The following is a 20,621-nucleotide window of genomic DNA, read 5'->3' as shown; positions in this document are numbered from 1 at the left end:
TTTTCCATTAAATGAATTAAAACAATATCATAGATTTATTTTTCAACAGGAACTTGAAAAGCAAACATACAATAAAGAGTGCCATACAATTCAGAACTTCACCAGTAAGTGACATGTCATAGCATATAGTTATATTTAGTCATAATTAGATGAATAATAGATATAAAATATGATGTGTTTTCATTTCAGGATGTTTATTTGAATGTTAAGAAACCTGGCTTTTTTTTTATATTAAAGTGTGTTTTCACAAACAAGACGTTGTGATGCAAGATGTCTATGTACTTGTATCTCAGCACATAAAATGATGATTGTATTTTCAGGGTCCTGCAAACCATTATTTGTATGTCATGGATAGCAAAGACAGGGTTGGCCAAACAAGGAACTCAAATGCCAATAGAACAGAAACAGTGCAATTCACTTTGTCTCCCCCATGAGATCTAACATTGCTGAAGCAAACCTCCTGTGTCAGAGAAAATATCTGATGCAAGGTGATGCTACCGGCTCTAGTCTGTCATTCACGATTTGGGTAAGGTTCATGTGGCACATCTATGTGTACAATATGGCTAATAGAATGTGTGAATTTAGGCAGACACACTCAGTCTGCCCATCATTTTGGACATTCTGGGTATCATTTATAAAGGAGAATTTCTTCACTGTGTACTGCCATTTTTATTAACCTGAATTTTTAACACAAACACTGCAAAGACCATATTGGTTAAGGGTGAATTATGATTGGTAAACTGACATTTAAACTTCCTGGGTTCCTGGGTTGATATTTATTAATATGATCATATTAATAAGAACTGATGCAGACACTGATACTACTTTATAGAGTCAAACGCTAAAGAATGAAAAGACAAAGTTTTATAAGAAGCAAATGTGATTAGTTGTCATTTTTGACACACCATAGCACACATTGTACAATGACAAAGTGTGTCATTTGCATTTCACCTATATGTCACTTTATGACATAACGGGGCATCTAATTCAGCACCTGGGGAGCAGGACTTGGAGGCAGCACTTTGCTCAATGAACTTTTGTGGTGCTTTGCTAGGTGGGGATTTGAACCAGCAATCTTTCAATTACAAGTGCACATCCCTAACCATTAGGCCACCACTGTCACTAGAAAGAAATTATGTTTTCCAAAAGTCTTGATGCACTTATATATTGAACATATGCATATGTGCATGCACATATTTTATGAGCATTCTAAAAACAGCAGTAAAAGAAGTAGCATTGGATTATATATGGCTTAATGTCATCTCCAGTGTAAAAAAATGTGACAGTACTAGAACACTGAATTGCAATTTGAAATTCTGATCTTAAACCTGGAACTCCTAAAATTTCTTTACTCTGTCTTTGAATTTATAGACTCAATTTAAGTTTTAATCTTAAATCATTAAGTCTAAAATGTATAAATCTAAATAAGGCAGAAGTTTACAGAAGGTAAGCGATGGAGATTGAATTAAAATATCTGCTATTCAAACCAGGAAAACAGCTGCATTTACACATTGGCCTCCAGCAGGGGGAGTGTTACACAGCATTAGGAATACAGGCTAGTGAAGTGGCACAGCAGTTCTGGGTTAAAGGTGCTCAGAAGCATTACATGAATGTCCCATCTCTTTCTTTGCTTGCTAAGCTTCCACATTGTCATTTCAATCTTCCTTCATGTTAGGACAGGTCCAAACACCTACAGACATCAAGGTTGAGGGGAATTCTGTTGCTCAACATTATATAGAAGAAAATTAGACTGAATTAAATGAAACAAGATGAGATCAGACATCCCACCACATAGCTTGGCTTCAAACCTGGTGTAGATTGTATAAGCAATTTGGTGTGAAAGGCTAAAAGATCCCTTTCATTTTTTTTTTTACTTTCCTATGTTGAGATTCACAATCATACCTACCATACAGTTTTGCACATCCACACACAGGAACATGTACACACGGTAGGAATTTTCATTTTAAATCCACATTCAACTCATTGAAAACCAGTATCCATGTCTGGCTCATAGTGGTGGGAGAGGCACACTAAAAAAGAAAGATAATAGTTCCTTTGTTTCCCATGTGTTTGTCAGTGTTAGAGTAGTGATTATGGTGAAGTACCAGGTGAGTTACCCTCTCTAACTGAAATGCTGTACATCCACCTATCAGTCTCTCCGCTGTGTCTGGGGAGGTGGCGATGGCGGGATGGATGGAGGCTGGATGTCACCATTCGGCTCCTTCCTCTCCAGGTCCTCATTTATTGAGGTTCTGAGGCGTCTGAGGCGTCTGCGCTTTGGCTTGCGTGGAGGTACAGGGTTGGGACAGTCAGGATCAAGGAGGGAGTCCATCTTTACTGTCTCACTCAGCGCGTCTGAAGATTCGTCAATGTAGGCAAGATTTTCCCCAAAGTAGTCCAGAGCCTGGCAACTGAGGGGACCAGAAAAGAAATGGGGCGGTGCCAAATTGGCATGAGAATCCATCTGGGTCTCTCTTGGGTCCAGCTTCTCAGAACCGTCGGAGTAGGACCCTGATTCATCAGATCCCGATTCGTAGGATGAAGATGACCCTGATTCCGACTGACTGTTGGGCAGGTTGCCATTCTCGCCAGCCATCCCACCATCTTCATAGCCCACCGTATTCTGCCATGCCCCACGGTGTCGAGGCCCTCGGCGGCGTTTTCGGCGGCGGCGCTGGAAGGGGTCATTGAGGTCAAGGGGGTTGGGAATGCGGAAATCAACGGACATGTTCTGGATGTTCTGAGTCCAGTCGGTGGCATGAGCCCTGAGTTCTTCCATCTTGAGGGGATGAGACAGACAAGGAGGGAGGGTGAGATGTGAACAGAGGAAAGGGTGTTGGGAAAATAATAATACAGTAAATAATAATAAAAATAGTAATTAATAATAATAGTAATTATACAGTACTGTGCTGTACTTTGAGGCAATGAACCGCTGTCCGCTGTGCTTTCATTATTACGAATCACTGTATTTAACCCACATTTTTTTTATGATAGGCTTTATGGCGGTCCATTCATGATTATGAGTTATTGGTAAGTTGGACGTCTTTAACCTAGCAGCTTCCTGTAATGTACTGGTGTTTTTTAAAAAAATTTAACGGTGGTGTATCTCTATCCTAGCTTTTATCAAGCTCTTGTTTTCTGTGCCGTTAAAGCTAAATTAACACTGTCCACAGGCAGAGTTCCATGACACTCACCTCTGCTCGGGTCTTCTTGGACAGCACTCTCAGCCAGTTCCCAATCATGGTGAGGACAGAGGCGAAGTAAGCTAAGCCCACCACTATCCAAAACCACACCATAGGCTTGTACACAGAGTGATTGTTTCCACCAGCACCTGGGACAGAAAGAGTTTACCACAATGTTCAGTTGACCCATCCACATCACGGGGGTTAGAGGTGCAAACACTCTGAGATCTGGAAAACCGCATAAAATTTTTCACCCTTTGGCAAGCAAAGAAAGCATGAGAAAGAAGAAAAGCAAAAAGATACGAGAAATGTGAGATACAAAGACCACTGTGAGATGTCACGTGAGAAGCTGCCGTAAACACGCTTGGCATCCTCCACAGCAGCACTGGACATATATTTTGTGCATCTATGAGTTACTTAGCTTTTTGTGCATCTTCTGTAGCTTTTGTAAAACTCCTAAAAACTCTCAAAAAATCCTATTTAATTCCTTGTGCCAACCACACGTTATATCAAAACTATAATAGGGACAGTAAGGATGTGGGAAGATCAACTGTACTGCTGTGTAGCCTGAGACCATATCTGTTTATAGTGATTTAGATTATTCCATATATAGTCTGGGATAAATTCACATAAATTATGCAAGCCTTATTCTCTACACGGTGTGGAATAGGTTCCAATCTAAGGTCATAGACAGCAGGAATATTAATCGAAAACAAATGTTCCTATATCACTGTTATCAGCTCTATGAAAGCAAATAAAGAAAATAGTATTGTACTATATGCAATGAGACCTTACACTACACTCAGAGATAAAGGGATTATTATGATGAACTGTTTCAGGTAAACTTTGTCACAAAGCAAAAATGCTGCTGAAGGGAGGGACGCCACATGCAACTAGGGTTAAGTAATTTACACCATGGTATAGCAGATGACTTAATGGGACTTGTACTTTATATTGCGTTACCCTAATTACTTTGACACATATTTAATCACTATTGGAATGTCATAGTACCCTGTTATTACCTAACATTAGCATTATCTAAGTGATCGGCCAACCACAATATTTGTTCACATTTACAGTAAGTTCATAATCCAAGGACAGTATGTACTTTTTATGTGATAAACCATAGAAACCAAACCAGGAGGTGTTTGTTGTTTCTATAGACTTCAGTGGTGATAAGCTTTAAAGAAAGTTCACAAGTCCTACATTGGAAATGACAACAGCTGTGATACAGGAGTGTTTACAAAGGCTCTCCACAGTACGCTTGTCTTAATGAATGGGTCCCAGCAACATGCTTCTATTCAAAATGTAAAGAAAGTAAACAGCATCAGCTTTCATCCCAGTAGAGCCATGGTTGTTCAGTATCTCTGGCTGATATCGTATCAAGATTTTGCCTAAAGGGTGCTAAACCAAAATCTACAATACAGGCAGTCCATAGTTTACGATCTGTTCCCTAAATCTGTCTTTAAGTCGATTTTTTAGGTGTCGGACAAATAATGATACAGTTCATAGTAACAATAATAATTATGCAGTAATAATAAAAGTAACTACAGTACTGTACTGTACATTCTTAACCCAGGGACTGCCTGTACTCAATATCTGTCCTAGTTAAGAGTGATATTAGTTTAGTTAGTTTTTATCTCTATAACATTTGTATGTGTTTCCTCAATAATTCATTCCTAGAATGTATTGTTCCTACCAACAGCCATCAGACTCTACAACGAGTCGTCTTATAAAGTGGAGGAAGAATGGACCAGAACCACTTAGACACATTCACAGAGCATTCTTTTGTTCACTGTGCACTGTCACTGTTCATTGTCTATTATTTACTGTTACTGTCTGTCAGTAACAGCAGGACCAATTACAACAAGTTCACAAGCAGCTTTGATCCCACTACCTGCTACATAGTCCCCAAAGCCCACAGTAGTGAGGGTGATGACCACAAAGTAGGCTGCCTCCAGAAGTTTCCAGTTCTCTATCTGCTGAAACACCATGGTCGGAACTAACAAGAAGACCACACAGCCCAGCAGGATGGACAGGACCGCTGAAATGATGCGAACAACTGTAGGGCTGACCCGCCGTTTCTAAAAGATAGAGAACATAAGGGGCAAGGGATGTGAACTATATAGTGTGCCAAGTATTACACCAAATAATAATTTCACGGTTGTTTCACATCACTCCACTAATTTCTTAAATTTTAGAGAATTTAAATTTTTTTAAAATATTACAAACTAGATTTCACTGTTTGGTGACTTTTTTCTGGGTGGGGGAGTGGAAGGTGTCAAAGGACTCTACGACAGATTGTTCTGTTGTTTGCTATGATCAATCAATAATCAAAATTATTGAAACAATCTATTACTATTATTACTCTTGCTGCCCCACAGGTGCCCTAATATATAGTAAATTGCTTGTAAATCGGTAATTGCTGTGTGTGTTTATTAATGGTAAAAAAAAACTGCAACTCACCAGGAATAAGGTCTCTATCTTGCCGATGGCTCTCCTTAGCAAGGTCCCGAGGTGGTCCCCAACTCCAGCTAAAAGTATGCCAAACATGGGGATCCCCACTAGGGCGTAGAAGATGCAGAACAGCTGCCCCCATTCAGTTTTTGGAGAGATATGCCCAAAGCCTGATACAGGGATGAGGGAAGAGTACAGTATCGAGGCAGCAGGCAGTGTAGTAGCTAAGCAGAAGTACCCACATCCAGAAAGTTGTTGGATCTAGGACAAGACTTGCTGTAGAACCTTGGAGCGAAGTGCCTAACCCGTGTAGCTTCAGTAAGTGTGTTTCCGTAATGGAATCAATACACAATCATGCAAAATGTATCTTGATGAAATAGTGTTAGGTGAACTTTATTAATGGGGACAATGTTGCATACTCAGAAGCATTTCCCCTAAACTGATGGACCTATTCCTAAAGTAAAGCTTAACAACTTGATTGCAGGGTATAGAACAAAGTGTTATACTTACTGATAATTTCAGCAAAAGAAAAAATGGTGAAAGGAAAAGGCAGAAAGGAAATGATTTAGACAGAGAGGACCCAGCTTTGTAGTTATGGTACAATAGGCTCGACAGGTTGTCTAGATGGTGAAACTGGAAGTTGTGGTGATGACATTTAAGGGTTCCATGTTTTGGGCAGATAATCTGGGGAATGACACACTCTCTTGAAATCATAAGTAAATGTGTACACCTAGAAATGTATCTTTCAAGAATGATCAGAGAGACAAAGTGGCAGTTAATATCAACAATGAGGGCTAGTCAGATATCACTGACAATGCTGCTCATGCCTTTTGAGCAGACTGGAAGGGATGTGGTGAGTTCAGTGAAGTGCTGTAACAACCATACATCATTGTAATATTGATTTACCCTAGAAGGAGCTGACCCTAAACTGACCAACGCACCAGAAATACCATTCATCTTAAAGTAGATTATTCAGTATAGCAGAAATCCATACATCCTTCCATTGTCAATCAGCTTATTCTGTTCAGGGTCTCCAGGGATTATAATGCTGGAATCAACACTAGACGAGATGCCCATCCATAACACAGCAAATACACACGATCATATGCAGTTTGGAACTGCAAGTTAGCCTGCTTGTCTCTAGGCCTGTAGTTCTGCTGCTCAGAACAAAAATGGTCCTGTTTAATTTTGCATTGACTTCAGGCAGGTCAACATTATCACATGGTTAATCCCTTACCTTGGTCCTCACATCAGTGATCAAAGACTGAAATGTAAACTGTTCTCAAATATTGATCTTAGGACCGGGTAATTCCAGATGCCGATGGCACCTGGTGTGGTAAAGCTGGCAATCTTTTCTGAAAGGAATGTTCAATTCAAAAACATGCCCTTCAGCCTGCAATGACCACCAGCAGCAGTCCAACAACTAATGTAGAAAGCGCTCAGACATAGCCTTTGTCTTTAGCTTTGGGATGCACACTTAGGGCATGGCTCACTTTGAATGTGCCCTACAGAGTACGTAGTAACTCCCACCATATGCTGCCCAGTCGGAAGCCATTCAGACACCTACTAAATACAAAGAAGAATGAGAGGTTTTAACCACAGCACAGTAGGCCTTGGTCTCATTTTGCTGCAAGCTAATGACCTTCACTAGTCGCAGAAACACTCCCAGAGACATGGAACTTTTGAGTGATGCAGTCCTTGCACTACTATTTGCTGTTACTTTGTGCTTAAAACAGACCTTAGGAGAATATGAGAGTTGTTAGAAGCCTACAACAGAGGATGAACATGACTGACTTACTGAGAGATAACTGGAAATGGGTTACTTTTTGGTTCCTAGGTCAATAGAAACTGGCAATTTTTTTCTAATTTTATTCAACTAGTGCCAAATAGATACCGTTTAAGATGTCAAAGTATTCCCTGGATGGCCCCGTCACACCTGCCCCCCCCCATCCCTTCTAATCCCTACACCTCCCACATCCTGCAACTTCTACAATCTCTAGCCCCCTACACACTCTCCCCACCTCTCTAAAAAATATCTTTATTTAAAGCCCAACTTGGTGTGACTAATGTAATAAGATTTACCAGAGCTGCGTCTGCGGGATCAGGTGTAGATCATCATCCATATTTTTCTGAAGTATTAAAAAAACTTTTTGAGTTACTCATTCACATGGTCAAGAGTCTACTGCAGAAACCCTTCCATTTGTTGTCATGAAGCAGCAGTTTGTCTCAAAATTAGGACATTACCAGATCGTCACCCATACAGTGTGTCTGCTAAGTTTGAAAAAGATCCCTCAAATACTTTTGGAGTTATTATGCTAAATATAGACCCCAAATCATATGTATTCTCGATCCGGAAAATACAATTATATATTGAGTTTTTGTTTTTCTGCAATGGACTGGCATCTTGTCCAGGCATAATATTTCAGGACCTAAACAACCTTGACCAGGTTAATTGGTTGGAAGTTAGTCAGGAATTATTAAGCATATATCAGACAGCCAGAGAAAGATAGATAGCTTTGCTCCATTTTAGAGCTTTGTGAAGGGCTATGCTTAAGGTAGTAAGGCTTCTATAAAATAATGTATATACTACTGTGTAAATGTTTCCCATCTTAACTTCTGGTATAATAAAAATATCTGTGGGTTGAGTTCTAACCCTCATTAAAGTAATTTTAAGTTAATAAATCACTCAATTGCCACTATAGTTTCTGACATATTTTGATCCATAATTCTTTTATTATTGGTCATTATTACATTATGGAATCATACCAATAGTCGTGATGATGGTTCCACAAAAGAAGAAGGCACTGGCCAAGTCCCATCGACTGGTGAAGTTTGATGAGTTGTTGCTGGCATCCACCCCTGCTCCTAAAGCAATTACCACATGCTGGGATAGACAGAAAACAAGAGGGGAAACTGGTGTTTAAGAGAGACAGGGATTCACCAAGCATACTTCAGCATAGTCCCTCAGCAAAACACTTTGGATGATAACATGGATTCATATCTGCCCATACCTACCGCTGAGGAAACAGAGGGCAAGTCCTCAGTATTTTTTTCTGTAATAGCCACAATCCATTGCTGGGCACACATAGGAAGGGCTGACACTTTTGATCTCTGTATTAGAAAAATCCTGCCTATGGCCATGGCTGCATACCAACATTACCATTATTTGCTTATTATTGTGATTTGCTAAAAGGCATCTGCTCACTGACGGCTGGTACTTATTAGAATTCCTTCAGTTCTCAAACTTATTGCATTTCTTACAATTGTAGAAATGAACAGTTTGGTCTCTTTATCATTTGTTGCAGGAGGGAGGGTGTGGACTTCTCTCGTTTGCATGGACGCAACTTCTACTACATGACATCACCCGTGGTTGCAGGTGTTTTGGCTAGTGCGTTTGTGGCTTTGCTGAAGCTCATCACTGACCTTGGTAAGGCTGAACAGAGGACACTGGCAGTATTGAGCTGACCCCCTGTGGCCTGCTTGATAGTTCACACTCTGCAGACACCTACTATTACATCAGTGTTTCTCAAACTGGTCCTTACAGACACCCAGACAGTCCATGTTTTTGCTCCCTGCCAGCTCTTAGGAGCAAAAATGTGGACTGTCTGGCAGGGAGCTGGGAGGGAGCAAAAATGTGGACTGTCTGGCAGGGAGCTGAGAGGGAGCAAAAATGTAGACTGTCTGGCAGGGAGCTGGGAGGGAGCAAAACTGTGGACTGTCTGGCAGGGAGCTGGGAGGGAGCAAAAATGTGGACTGTCTGGCAGGGAGCTGGGAGGGAGCAAAAATGTGGACTGTCTGGCAGGGAGCTGGGAGGGGGTATTCAAGGACCGGGTTGAGAAACACTGTGTTTTCCTGATGCTGTTGCATTGTAAATTTTTCAGGCAGGCCTGTGGTGAATCCTGTCACCTCCATTTTCCCTCCAGAGTACAGCATTCTCTGCCAGCACCCTTTTAACTGAAATGGCTGAGGTCCTGAGTGAGCTTCAATTTGGCCTTTGCAACTGTTATAGTTGATGTTGAATGATTCATTGTAGATACAGTGTGAGATTTGAAGATATTATATCACGAATGATTAAAATGTCTCCACGATCTCCCTAAAAAGAATTTAACCTCAGTAATAAGGAACTTATTCAGATTTTCCAAAGTCAACATAGCACAAACAACAGTTATTTGCAAAATCTGCAAAGATAAGGTTTGGAAGTTGGACGGCAGCACAACAAACCTTTTTAACCATCTCAAAAGAAAACACCTGCAAGAGTTTGCTCAGTATGTTCAGCTGTTATTTTTACACTTCTTCCCTTTGGGGTATTTATCTACGGAGCTCCTGAATGGACCGGGGACCAAAAAAAAAAACGCTCTTAAGTATCTTGTGCACACAAAATAATATATATATATATATTGTTTTTTTCCCAAAGGTCCCTTCTGGGGCTCCATATTAATGTTTTATTTAAGACTAGTTTTATTTTTTTTATTTTTTTTATGTCTTTGTTTTGATTGTATGAATTGTGCAGCACTTCAGTGAACATGAAGTGTTCTTGAAATGTAGTTCATAAATAAAATTTCCTTATTGTACTTACTGTTTTTCTTTTAGGTTTTGTTACCTTTCAGAGCTATATTTTAAAATAGGTGAATTAGTTTAGTTGTAAAACATGTAAAAATAAACATGAAAAACCGATATATTTTTGCCATATCACCCACCCCTAATACAGGTGCTCCTTGCTTTACAATGATTTGACTTGTGAAATTTAGACTTTACAATGGTGCAAGAGTGATGTACATTCAGTAGTCATCAAACTTTGAATTTTAATCTATTCCTGGGCTAATGATATACGCAGTTTGATACTTTCTACTGATGCTGGGCAATGACAACGATCCAGTGTCTGTAGAGATCACAAATGTAAACATCTAATACAGTGTTTAACAATGTGTTGAATGCTGTTTTTGTTAATAAATGTATTTATTTTTTTATGTGATTAACCAAATAAACTTATAAATAAACTATTCGTTTATTTACTTTTTAATTATTGATATCCAGTTAGCTATAGTAATTAATTAATTTACTTATTCAGTGACAGGAGTTTATTTATTTAAGTTTATTTACTTATTTACCACGTCTTATTCAACTTAAAATATTTTCCACTTATGATGAGTTCATCTGAACGTAACCCCATCTTAAGTCGAGGAGCACAATGAAAAACAATTATCTGTACTGTTGCAATACGGTAGCAACACTCAACATTATCCTTTGCCAAAGGTTTAACTTAGGTAATGACTCCTAAATGTTGATAATCTACAGTTTTATTAGCTGTCATCCATGGATGAGAAGGACTGAGCGTCCCATATTGTTCTAAGTCCAGCTGCACAGCGACGCGTGTGTTTACCTGTATGAGAAGCTGCAGTCCCTCTTGGCTGACGCACGAGTTGTTCTGCAGAAAGGCGTCACGGAAGTCGTGCAGCTTTTTGTGCTGTGTGCTCTCGAGTGGTGCCTCTAGGGTGCGGAAAACCAGAGCGCCCAGTCCCAGGTACAGTAGCACCCCCGCCAGGATGGCTATAAGAGTGGAGCAGCGCATGGCCCCGCCCTGGTTCAGGCCCAAAGTCACACTCCAACTGCTGTGGCTGCTTGCAAGCTCTGGTCCAAGACTTGAGAAGAAACAGGAGTGTCGTATTATAGTGGAACTCACGGTGTCTGGAACACAGACATAAACTTGGAGTCCCGAGCCCCAGTACCCAACACTGACTCATAGAAATCAGTCCAAAACAAATTCCCCACCATTCTTCCACATTAACCCTGTTCCTGAATACTCACAAATCTGCAAACTAGAACAAATGGTGGATATAAGTCTAGACCAGTCCTTCCCAATGCAGTCCTCAGGGACCTGCAGTCGGTCCATGTTTTTGCTCCCTCTGAGCTCCCTGCCAGACAGTCCACATTTTTGCTCCTTCCCATATCCCTACCAGACAGTCCACATTTTTGCTCCTTCCCATATCCCTACCAGACAGTCCACATTTTTGCTCCTTCCCATATCCCTACCAGACAGTCCACATTTTTGCTCCTTCCCATATCCCTACCAGACAGTCCACATTTTTGCTCTTTTCAAGCTCACTGCCAGACAGTCCACATTTTTGCGCTGGGAGCTGGGAGACAGCAAAAACATGGACTGTCTAGGGGGTCCCCAAGGACCGGATTGGGAAACACTGGTCAAGACAACTCAGTCTGGAAAATGAAAAAACAACAACACTAGTGAATGAGTTACTGTAATTACAGCCCCCGCGCTCCCTTTGTTGCCTACCGTTCTTTTTCCTTCTTCCAGCTTTCTCTGTCTCTGTGGCTCAGGATAGAGTCTCTGGAGCCGTACCTTTGTGGAGAGGTGGCACCAGGGCCTTCTTCATCGCCACTCTGGCTGATGGACACTTGGAGAAGAGGGAATGAACCGTCAGTGCTGTTTTTCTAAGCATTTCTCCAGCAGATACTTAAGGCATTTGAGTGAACCTGTAACGAACAACAATGAAACAGCACTTCTGTGCACAAAGCCAGGTTTCATCATTAGAGATTATTAGTAGACATCAGTACTGTGAGACAGACCAGGGGTTCTTTGGTTTTCTTAGGGAATCCAGTGAATGTGGCGGCTCACTGGCCTTCAGCAGAGCTCAACAGAATCATGGCACTAAGTTTGTTCAGCTATTGAGGATCATCAAAGTGGCTAGCAAGTCTCCCTACTATCCACCTACCTCCTGTTGTTGGAGTTAAGTGGCATAGCTAACTGTCCAAAACTCATTACACTCTTATAACAGAGGCCCTGTGCATATGTACATATAGTACACATATACATTACGCAACTATACATATAAAATAGTCTGATTTAGCTACGTAATTTGTCAGGGAAATCAATAGTGAATATTTTACGTCATAGACAGACATAGACAGTCGATGGAAAAATACATAAAAAAATGTAACTAAACAGAACAGGCACACAACTAATGGTTCTTTTAACTCACCATACACATACATGACAACCATGCACAGTACATGTTCCTGCTTAATAAATAATAGTCCTACACTGGAAAAGAGTGTATGGAGAGCGGCTGCCCAGCCATCTCCTACCTCAACGTTAACGATGGGGAGAATCCTGCTGTCAGCGTATCCGGGTGTGGAGCCGCCTGGCTCTCCGACAGCCGCTCATAAGAGTGCACGTGTGTGAGTGCACAACTGTGTGTGTCCCTGTATGTGAGCACAGGCTATCCCATGAAGGAAACGATAGAGATATCCCCATCAACCTAACTCTGATAGGCGAGACAGGGAGGCCAAAAAAAAGCAAAGGGAGGAAAGAAGAGAGGGAGGGAGGTAAGGAGAGAAAGTGCAGGAGAGAGAGAACTAGAGGGAGGGTCATTGCAAATACTGTGGTAGGGCGCCGCCCTCTCTGTTCGTTCCCTCTGTTATTCCTAGAGTACATTTGTCTCCTGGGCCACATCATCCCACCCCCCTTCGGGCCGAGATGGTAATCTTGGGAGTTTTACCTTGTTTTCCTTGTCTGAGCCATTGCTCTGTGCGCATATACGTAATATTTTATCCCGCGACCCAAAATATAGCGTGACTGCTACTGCAGCCCCAAGCCATCGCCTGTCATCATCAGCGGGGATGTTTATACTGTGTGTGTCTGCAACGTGTCTGTTCTGCTTCTGTCTGTGACAAGGCTAATGCCCACCGCCGGGCTCAATATACCAGCCACTTCCATTTCGTCTCATGCTTCAGCCGCCTCGCAGTCGCTCGTACCATTGCCTCTTACAATCGTGGATTAATTATGTTCAGAGTTGATAACCCCCAAGCCAAACTGCATGAAGTCAGTGCGCTTGGCGAAGGCCGTGAAACTCCACAGTCTAAAAAAGGTCAAAAAGAAGCCGAAGCGTAGAGGGGAAAATGGCAAATATGTGGAAAAGCCCCCCCCCATGAGTGCCATTTATCAGTCTGTCAGTGGTGAGCACTGCCCATCTGGAGGGGCACTCAGTAGCTACTCTGTCCAGATAGTCAAACATCACATCAGAAAGGGAAGGTGAGTATGATGGCTGTTTGCTGCGGGGCTGCCGTGTAAATTGGCCTCGGAGACAGCTTGGGCTGGCTCTACCGAGGTGTGAATGCAGTGCTGCTTATGAAGCTACTTTTATGGAAGTTGAAAAAAGTGGTCAAGCTCAGCTATGTGACTGTTGCGGCTTCACTCACCTTTAAAGCCCTTTGACCAAAGCTGTTGTAAAATTAGAAAACCACGTAATAACTTCTAAATTTATCCATGTTTCTATGCTTTTAAGTACAAATGTATACGTATATCATAAGGATATTACTCTGTATATAGCAAAAAAAACATTTCTGTTTGATGAAATGATGAAAGTGACTCTTGCTGAGTCACTGTAGGCATATTAAATATTTCTACTGTCATATTCAATGTATAGGTGTTATATTGCTGTTATATTGCTTGCATGTAATAACAACATCACAAATAATAATGCGCTTATGTGAATGCATAATATATACATGCATCCATGCAATTTTATCAAATGGTCATTCAGTTTGACTATCAGTGATCTGAAGCCATTTCTGGAAAAAGTAGGACTTAAGTCTCTGGATGAGGCGCCAGACCCATATATCTGTTTATTGTACAATATTATGAAGCATTCCGTCCATTTCAGGAGGTGCTGTCCTGGAGAACATTTAGCTGCCTGCTCATTCCGCCACAGTGTGCAACTGGGGATCCTTCCTACCTGCTGCCATCAGGCACCACAGCCCCGCCCCCCCCGACATGCCACTCCTTGCTTTTCATTATATCGATTTGACTAGTCAGCACATAATTGGCGTGTGACTGTCCTCAGCAGATGTCTATCAGGGCTTTATAGCACTGAAATTAATGCGGCAGAGAGTAGTGTTCATGTGAACGACTTTTAACCCAAAGGCCTTTGGTTAAATTCAGCTTGGAAACAGTGAATGTTGTTTGGATTTAATTAGTGATTGTTAAACATTTTTATTTTTGTCCGTAAGTGTAAAACACGTCAACGTTACACGCCTCACTGGCTTTCTTGTTGCTAGTGACGACGCTGCCATGCCCTCTTCTCTCTGCACCATAAACCCATAGATCCAGGGCTCCACCTGACCCCCAGCATGGCGCTCTGAGCCCATTTGCACCCCGAACTCCCTTGAAATCCAATCATGTGCTCATATTGGAGGGTGCCATAATGCTCCCAGTTGTATGTGGCTGAATACATTACAATGTAAAATGGACATGCCAGTAATTTCTTTTGTTCTGAAGCTCTGATGCCTTTAGGGATAAGGGTTACGCCAATCCAGTCAGAACACGAGAGACATGTAGAAAAATTGTAAAATTTTCACGTTATTTCTCATGCACAGACAGAATAAGACTATTGTACTTAGTGTTGAAGGAAAAAATCTTTTAACCCTCTTATTGAGGTATGATGTTATACCTCAAGGTAAAATGATAAAACCCATGATGTTTACCTTTCACTCCCATCTGACCTGTTTCTCACTGCCTGTCTGTGTCTCCCAACTGGTCTCTTCATCTCTCTGATTCATCATCATGCAGAATAAGTGTATATTACTGGTGGTTAATTTAAACCTTACAAAACAACAACACAATACAATACAAAATAATCAGCAGGGTAGAAAGTCTGTGGATGTAGATTAATGTCACACCCACTGTGACTAATGATTCACTGTAAATAGACCAGAAATAATAACAATGATGTTATTAATACAATGATGTTAATAATAACAATGATGTTCTCCCACTATGATATAGTTTATCACTTGTCCTTTACAGTTTAATTTCTGCATTCACTTCTTCAAAACCCACACATGCATAAAACCAAATACTTTTTGGTGCATTAAAATGAGACAGTCTATTGATTACTGAACATTCTGTAATGTTTACTGTGACTAGATGTCAAACAGTTAAATGAGGTTAAGGGGAAAATATTAAATGGAAAATGAATAAATAAGTGTGACTGCTGCAGGCCTCAGGCGTGATTCTCAGCCTTCGTGAACGGGCTAACCTCTGTGTTTCAGTGGTTTTTAAATATGGGTGAGAAGGTGTAAGTTCCAGGCAAAAGGATCTGTGAATGTCCTGACGATCCTGCAAGCTCAAACCACAGAAGAAGAAACTGATTCAACTGATTTTTAAATGAAATGACCAGCGATAGTAATGGTCCCATGGGGAACGTCGCGTCATGCTGTCAGGCCTTTGCATAGCCTGAGACAGAGCGATCCTAACAAAAGAGTTTGTCTTGACTTCATCCATTAGGCAGTAATGCAGACACACAAACCACGGGCCCCATATCTTGGGGGCCAAATACTTCCCTTCTCGCCATGCACAGTTCATCTCAAATAAAAATGGATGCAGATGAATCTCATTATTTTAACACAGAGAACCTCCATTTTAAAGGGCATATGAGGGTAGGATGTCACACTAGTACAAATGCAAGAGTCCATTGCTTGAAAAGGTATATTACATATTTTTACATACATTATGCAAGTGGCATATAGAATAGAGGTACTTTTCTCATCACTGGGGGGACATTTGGGGTCAGAGTCCAGGGTCAGCCAGGACCCCTCGGCAAGTTGTGGTTTAGAGCTTTGCTCAAGGGCCCAACGATAATATGATTAATCTGTCAACCAAAGGATTCTGACCCATTACCAGCCGCAGTAGCCGATCCATAACATGCTGAGCTACACACTGCCCCCTGCAGGTTATATACAATATATATGTATTAATGTATAAATGTTTGTATAATACTGTTTGTATGCATTTTAATATTTGTGCAAAATATATTATGAAGACAATAATATAAAAAAAATTATATTACACATGCAAATTTAAGTTTACAGATTTGCATTAAAACTAATCTTACAGTTGCTCATTTTAACTGCTCATTTCACAAACAGACATTTTCCATACATGTTATACATACTTACATTAACATTCCAAGTAACATTTTATCTAGAAATACCAGTGTCTTTATTCACTAAAGTATAAGCCATAGTGTTACTTTTAGAAGTATAACCAACTATAGAAATTTTGTAAATAAAACAATTCTTTGGTATATAATTTATTCTATAATTCTTCTATACAGCTTATTAAGTACTTGGAATTTTTTTTGTAAGGTATTGCATGATAAAAGTGAATTTTAAGAAAATTATTATGAATAACAAGTGTACCAAGTGTTGGTGTAGGTGGCTCAGGTGGCAAATGTTTGAGCGGAGTTGAGTTGCAGAGAGATCCAGTGAAACATGGTGCCATAAATGGAGGAGTTAGCCCTTTGGTTCTATTAGTCTGCGGAGAATAGAAGCGGCTGCTGTTTCTGGAGACACTGAGCAGCTGTAAATAGGAGCTCCTCGGCCCCTATCGCTTCTCCATCTCAAGGCTCTTCCTATCCTTACCGCCCTCGTGCTCATCCCAGTCGATACATAAAAGGCCTGACCAGTGGAATTATGTCATGGCGTGTCGAGAGAGATATATGTACCTCTGCAATGCCAAGAAACACAGATAACATAAATTTAAAAGTAATACAACTGGCAAATACAAATACAATGCTAGTGCTATATTCATTATATATATTTCTTTATTTGTTTTCAATCAAGATGACACTGAGTGAATAGCCACTTGTGTGCAAACCATCATCTATAAGTCATCTTCACAGGGACCTATTTATTTGCATATTGTATTCGGGCAGCTTTTGCCAGTTAGTCATGGTTATTTTATTGGCCAAGTCCTGTCCAGTTCACCTTCTATTAATGGTGAAATTAATTGAAAGGTGAAAGAGTATAATATGTGGACTAGAAAACTTGACACATTGGTTTTTTTAAGGCATAAAAGTTCATTACATTCCAAACATTTCTAAATCTGTAAATAATCTGTCATTTCCCTTTCATGTCCTTCCTCTAGTTGTCTGTGGTCTGAATGATCTCAGTTTCAATCTAACTGATGATATGCTTATAAACGAGAAATCACTACTTTTTTTCTCACTTGTGTTTTGAAGTAAAAAATGACCATAGCTTTATTTAAATTGTTAAATGGGAAACATATCATTGCATAATGTGTGAAAATAATTAATACATTCCTTTGCACTTGTAAAATGACTAATGTGTAATGACTAATGTGGATTGTAAAGCTAATGCATATCTTCAAACGTTTCTAATAAATTATGGAAGATGGCATATGGATGTAATTTTTGTGTATTTAGATTTTAAAGTTTTTAAATTTAAGGTTTTTTTTTCCCCCATAAATATGCAACATATTAACCGGACCACTGTTTAATCTCCTCAAACAGATTTAATTAATACAAATAATGGCAAAAATGAAATATTTTAAAACTATTAAAAGACATTCTGTTTAAATATAAAAAATAGGAAAAAGAACATTCTAATATGCTAACAATATTCCAATGGTCAATTAAAACTATATAAATGTCCTCTTGGGCTGTGATTTTAATCAAAGCCACTGTTCATCAACCTGAATATGGAGTTTTACACTGAATGGATTGTTAATGAAACATTAACCCTAATTCTAAGTTGGTTATACTTAGTATTAGTCTAGTTGCACACCCAGTGAATCTCAACAATACTCAAATCTTTGACCTACCCATGATAAACACCATCGGCAGATGTCTTTGTTCACCAAGAGGAAGAATTAAACATTAAAAAAATATTCCTTAAAATACAAATGTACTTCAGAGAACTGACTGCACAAACTGATGTAATTTGCACAGTATAAAACAAAGTAAGTACTCACTTATTCTGTCTTCAGAGCGATCGGTTAACTTTGAGACGATATGCTTTGATGGCTTCCTCATTCCTTCTCCTTTGCTTCTTAGTGTTGCTCACGGTCGCTGTGAAGAGAAATGGTCAAGCACAGGTATTTTTCATAGAACTAAGAGAGATGAGTAACTGACATAGAGGCCTGAAATGGACAGAACTTCAGGTAATGACTCATATATATTAAGAAAGTAATGGATAGTCTAAGAGACAGGGAGAGAGTGGGTGGGTCAGTGTATTAAGGGATAATATTTAATCTTTTCCAAGACTTTTTTTCAGTGAAAGCCTTCCTGTGAAAGGCCCCATTCTACCGTTTTTGATGATGCATGAATTTCTCAGGAAGGAAATTGATTTTTTAAGTATCTTCGCACACTACTTCGTATGGTCTGCTAGTACAGCTAGCATAATACAGCTCACATCAATGATGCAGAACAAAAAACTCTATAGACACCACCACACATAGTCCATAACTAAGACGTTTGGCAGAATTCTGTTACCCTTAAACAAGAGCATTACATAAAATCTTTCATTATCCAATGGATTAACAGCATTTAAATCTGAATGAGACATCATCCATAATGTCTGTTTTCCATTTTGTTTCCTATTATAGCAATAACTGAAAACTACATGCCACAGTGATGAGTGCAGAGATTGTGATATTCAGGGTGGGCTCATTAAACTATATGGGCTAATTGATCTGTTCTTGTCCACAGGTATGTTGGAATATTGCCAGTTTTTGTATCTTCGACCCAATGCTTAATAACAGTTTAACAAGGAGAAAATACTGTACAAATAAAAAGTGACATACCCTTCATTTATACCTTTTATATTATTCTTTTGATAAATATAGAGCAATTAGTCCAAATTGTCATAAATTTGACACAGAGGGATTTGAGCTTACATCTGAAGTCACAAACATTAAATTTACCTATTAAACTGCAGATTATTCAAGGATCCAAGTCGGACTCAATATAACTGGACGTTTACAGACACAGCTGTGGTCAGCACCCATGTGCCAGTGCTGTGACCTCACACCTCCAGGGTCGTGCTTGTTTCCCACCTCCAGCTCTGCGTTTATGGAGTGTTTGCATGGGTTCCCTCTGGGTACCCTGCAGATTAGTATTTCCAAGCCGCGTGCCCCATGATGGATCGTTCCCTGACAGGTACGCCTTGTGCTTTCTAGGACAGAATCCAGTGCTCACGCCGTGCACTGGATAAAGCTGCTGTTAAAATGGATGGACTTCCCACGTGCATCCAATGAGTCACGCTTTATATGTAGTTTAGACACATTAGAAAATGCAGAGAAGATAGAAAAGCACATATAATTATACTTTAATTTCCTACAGCATTAGCGTGGTGAAGTTTGTGTCAGTCTGCTACTGAAAAGGATTGTTTCCCTTCACCGCCAGCGCTGGACCATAGAAGTGCAGATTTAAGTTCAAATAAACAATTAAGAGTTTATGGAATGGTTGGCAACTGCACAGCTGGAACAATAGCTTACGTCAGCTGACAGCCATCTGATCCCCATGGAGACAAGTAATAAAGCCACTATAAGCCCATTAAACTACTTAGCAAAGCTAGTCTCCATGTATTTTTTGGCCAAATAACACATCTCCCCTCTCTTACAGGGGATTTGTTACATAGACTGTTTACTGCTGAGTTATCATGCCTACTTTTAAGCGATATCTGACCCCAAATAATGGCAGCCCAAAGTAACAAGGATTTTCGACATACTTCCCAAGCACCATTAGCCTGGAGATGCTCAGAAGTGCAAAGTGTACACATTAGTGGGGAAAGAGGCAGAGGAGACTGAAAGGGAAAGGATGGAGGACAAAGCCTGAGAAATCCAAGGCTCATCATCTCTACATATTAAGAGACAGAATCAGACAAGTGAACAGTATGAGGAATATAACACAAGAAAACTGCAAAGCATGTGGTATTAGCAAAACACACACAAAAAAGAGATGCTTTAGTGTATTTATGTGATACCAACAGTAGGCTATGTCTTGAGTGAATTACCATTCACAACCTGCATTCAAAGCCAGTTCACTGTATTCACACCATAGCCTATTGTCAATTTCCACAGAACTGTAATAATGGTGTGTGCAAGTAGGCGAGGCTATTTGCATTCACTGAAACACTAAATATGGAGGAGCAGGCACTAGAAATGGA

General features: G+C 40.1%; 1 protein-coding gene across 1 annotated transcript; it reads right to left on the bottom strand.

The window, feature by feature from the left end:
* On the bottom strand, positions 1-12,995 carry kcnk4a (potassium channel, subfamily K, member 4a). Its single transcript, XM_023811535.2, has 8 exons — positions 12,741-12,995; positions 11,929-12,049; positions 11,020-11,278; positions 8,406-8,523; positions 5,649-5,809; positions 5,080-5,266; positions 3,195-3,331; positions 1-2,779 (listed from the first exon to the last, which is right to left on the bottom strand). Exons 3-8 carry the CDS (start codon positions 11,206-11,208, stop codon positions 2,150-2,152), a joined length of 1,422 nt encoding a protein of 473 aa, XP_023667303.1. The 5' UTR covers positions 11,209-11,278; positions 11,929-12,049; positions 12,741-12,995; the 3' UTR covers positions 1-2,149.
* Positions 12,996-20,621: the final 7,626 nt, after the last annotated feature.

The sequence above is a fragment of the Paramormyrops kingsleyae genome, chromosome 10, assembly GCF_048594095.1.
Source record: "Paramormyrops kingsleyae isolate MSU_618 chromosome 10, PKINGS_0.4, whole genome shotgun sequence".
Taxonomy (NCBI): Eukaryota; Metazoa; Chordata; class Actinopteri; order Osteoglossiformes; family Mormyridae; genus Paramormyrops; species Paramormyrops kingsleyae.
This window is presented reverse-complemented; position numbering and strand designations above follow the sequence as displayed.

Excerpts from the sequence above, each read along its gene's own strand:
- kcnk4a (XM_023811535.2), bottom strand. The coding sequence starts at position 11,208 with ATGCGCTGCTCCACTCTTATAGCCATCCTGGCGGGGGTGCTACTGTAC. Across the intron at positions 8,524-11,019 it reads GACTGCAGCTTCTCATACAG|CATGTGGTAATTGCTTTAGG; the intron begins GTAAACACACGC and ends TGTCTATCCCAG. Across the intron at positions 3,332-5,079 it reads CTTTGGGGACTATGTAGCAG|GTGCTGGTGGAAACAATCAC; the intron begins GTAGTGGGATCA and ends TTTCTGTCCCAG.